Source organism: Sinocyclocheilus grahami, unplaced genomic scaffold, assembly GCF_001515645.1.
Source record: "Sinocyclocheilus grahami isolate Dianchi unplaced genomic scaffold, SAMN03320097.WGS_v1.1 scaffold13211.1, whole genome shotgun sequence".
Classification (NCBI taxonomy): Eukaryota; Metazoa; Chordata; class Actinopteri; order Cypriniformes; family Cyprinidae; genus Sinocyclocheilus; species Sinocyclocheilus grahami.
In genome coordinates, this window is record NW_015514796.1 from 2581 (window position 1) to 5688 (window position 3108).

Below are 3108 nucleotides of genomic sequence, written 5' to 3' on the forward strand. Positions count from 1 at the left end.
GGTGCTCACTGTATCACTTCAAAGCTCTGACTGGATATCGATTTGAGGCAAAGAAACCTTCTAAACACTAATGAGTGCGACCAACTCCTCTGCCTATCGATCGGAGCGCAGTTTCCACCAGACATCCTCCTCATCTTCATCCTCAACCTCAACAAACCCGTACATGGAGAAGAGCCGAGGACTCTTCGCTGAGGACTTTGGATCTTTCATGTGTCCAAAAGATGCTTTGGGATTTCCAAGTGAGTTATTAAGCCTGGTTCCAGTTCTTTATGGATCTGTACAGCCTAATGTAAAATAAACAGCTTGTTAAAAACTGTTATTTGTCTTGGGTGTGAATCCGAATGTACTGTTTATATTCACATTCTAATTAAATTTTTTTTCTCTTTCAATGACTGTAGATAAAATAGTGGATACTGACTTTGCATGAGGCCTGAACATTTATTTATATATATACATTTCAAGACTGCATAAGACATTTGACTGTTTGTCTGTGTGGTATGTGTATGTCAAGGCAGATGTATTTTATATTCACAGTTGCATCCTGGTATGTGTAGAAGTATGTGTAAACACAACAGATTGTTCAAATGTGCTATACAAGGGCACCTGGGAGGCAGAGAGAGGGTTAGGGAATATTTTGGGCCAGAGCCAATGCTGTGACTTCACTGTTGGGGAATGATTTAACAGTGCAAGGGCGGTCTGTTGCTGAGTGTAATATATATGGATATGAAGTGCTGGTCTGAGATTCACCAAGGCACATTTTTGCACATCATTAGAAAGTGATATTAATGCACAGGAATGCCCATTTGTACATGAGATGTAATATGCATGAGATTTAATTAACTCTGGTGGTCTTTGGCCATTTTAGACAGAAACATTTTATGTTGTGACTTCATCAGAACTAATGTTTTGTGTTGTGACAATCAGAATTTTGCAAACCTTGGTGACTTTTATGGCACTTTCTACATGACACACACACATACGCACAAATCATGGACATGATTAGAAAAGGTTAAATGGTCTTTAAAAATAAGTTACACTCATCAAAATGACCACCATAGAAATTAATGGGAAGTATGAATATACAGAGCAATAATCTGTGGTACAATCTACAAATCAGCCATATTAAAGTAGTCTTTGATAATGTCTAAATACATGGGGGGAATTTTGATTTGATCTGATTCAATTCTATATGCTTGGCTGTATATTATTTTACCCTTTCACTAATTAATAAGTAGTCCATTAAGGTCCATAGTTGATAGTGTAGCGAATCGATGAAGCACAGCTGACAAACAAAGTCACTTTCAAACCAAGCAGCTTTCTGTTAACGTTAGTAAACGTGGCAAATCCACATTACCAACTTGAACCTGCTGCAAAATCAGTGTGGGGAAATCTTTCGCACTTGCAAAATTACCGCTTGTGTGGATTTGCATTGAAATGATTGGATTTGGCCCGTGAAAATTCGCCAAACAATGGTACATGTGACCAAACCTGTAAAATGTCGGCGACAAAACAATCCGCTTAGTAACAACACTGCAACAATTTACAATAGGCCAATTAATAGATCCCTAACATCTGTTTTTTTTTATACACAGTAGGCCTACATAATTGAGATACAAGAGGGCACCAGTTGCGTTTGTATGAAACAAGAGAGAGCGAGTTGCTGGCGATATCCTGAGAGCCATATAATAATATTAGATTGTATTTTTTTTCCCTTTAGACAGAACAGAAACAGATGGAAACATCAAGACTCTGGGAGACACATATCAATTCACAGTGGATGTCCGAGACTTCTCACCTGAGGATGTGATTGTCACCACCTCAAACAATCAGATTGAAGTTCATGCTGAAAAGGTAAACAGACACAGGCCTCTGCATAATCCAAATGAATTTTCAGAATATCATTCATTCCCCTATGTATGTATTTTATTCAACAGCTTGCTACTGATGGAACAGTGATGAACACTTTTACTCATAAATGCCAGCTACCAGAGGATGTAGACCCCACCTCGGTGAAGTCATGTTTAGGGGCTGATGGGACTCTCACTATAAAAGCACAGAGAAACACTGCAAAACTGGAGCACGCACAGACGTTCCGCACAGAGATCAAAATTTAGATCTTTCCTCTCCTGCTGTATCTGTTTCTCTGTGATAAATGACCTTAATAATAGTTGGTTAGTCCTGCTTTGTCATTCCTCCATGACCTTCTCTCATTTCTTCTCATTAGACTTGAGTGGAACTTAATCCTGTCAGATGTATTCGAAACATTTAAGACAAATGCACTGCTAACGTCAATTCCCTGCTAAATACATATCACCTTACAATATACAGTGGGGTCCACATTGAACATCTGTGAGTCAAAATCTAATTTAAATCTGTAAAGAAAGAGAATATTTTAGGGTTTTGACAGTAAGAAAGGAAAATATGTCTTTAAATGAATAAGAAAGGTTTAAATTCTGCATTTCGATGTCACTAAACTTAATCAAATTTGTTACATTGATCACGTGGCTCTTTCTGCAAACACTCAGATGTTCTTGCTTCAATTGAAGTTCAAGATGCTCTTTGAGTCATTTAAATCATACTGGAGAACATAAGCATCAGGTTTTAAACAAACTTGTGAAGTTCATGTAGCTCAAATACTGCTGTCATGAAATTAAAAGGATACCAAAATACCAAATACTATACTTTTTTAAAAACTTGTCTTGTTGTCTCAGACATTTGGAGCTCATTGTATGACAAACAATTAGAACAGAAACCTATTAATTGAACTGATTGTTATTGTTATTAAAAGGTATATTTTCTAACTGTAAAACTATGTTGTGTTGGGTGAATAAAACACTGTTTTAAAACCGAATAAAACCAGAACACCTTTGATGAGTATTTTGAGCTTGTGAGTCAATGATTTGGGTCATGTCCACTTCCATTACAGTGGACATCATGAGCAAATGACAGGTACTCTGTGTCTCTGAGTACTTCTTCTATAAATAGAGTCGGCTGTTATTATTCACTCTTATCATATACTATTTTTGTGCTTCATGTCATCCATCAACCTGTCACTGTGTTGTACCACATACAAACCCAATTCCAAAAAAGTTGGGACACTGTACAAAT

General features: G+C 37.1%; 1 protein-coding gene across 1 annotated transcript; it reads left to right on the forward strand.

The window, feature by feature from the left end:
* Nucleotides 1-6: 6 nt before the first annotated feature.
* Nucleotides 7-2877, forward strand: LOC107578967 (heat shock protein beta-7-like). Its single transcript, XM_016264862.1, has 3 exons — nt 7-239; nt 1718-1851; nt 1935-2877. Exons 1-3 carry the CDS (start codon nt 71-73, stop codon nt 2112-2114), a joined length of 483 nt encoding a protein of 160 aa, XP_016120348.1. The 5' UTR covers nt 7-70; the 3' UTR covers nt 2115-2877.
* Nucleotides 2878-3108: the final 231 nt, after the last annotated feature.

Coding starts and splice junctions, on each gene's coding strand:
- LOC107578967 (XM_016264862.1), top strand. CDS start 71: ATGAGTGCGACCAACTCCTCTGCCTATCGATCGGAGCGCAGTTTCCAC. Junction 240..1,717: donor AGATGCTTTGGGATTTCCAA/GTGAGTTATTAA, acceptor TTTTCCCTTTAG/ACAGAACAGAAACAGATGGA. Junction 1,852..1,934: donor TTGAAGTTCATGCTGAAAAG/GTAAACAGACAC, acceptor TTTATTCAACAG/CTTGCTACTGATGGAACAGT.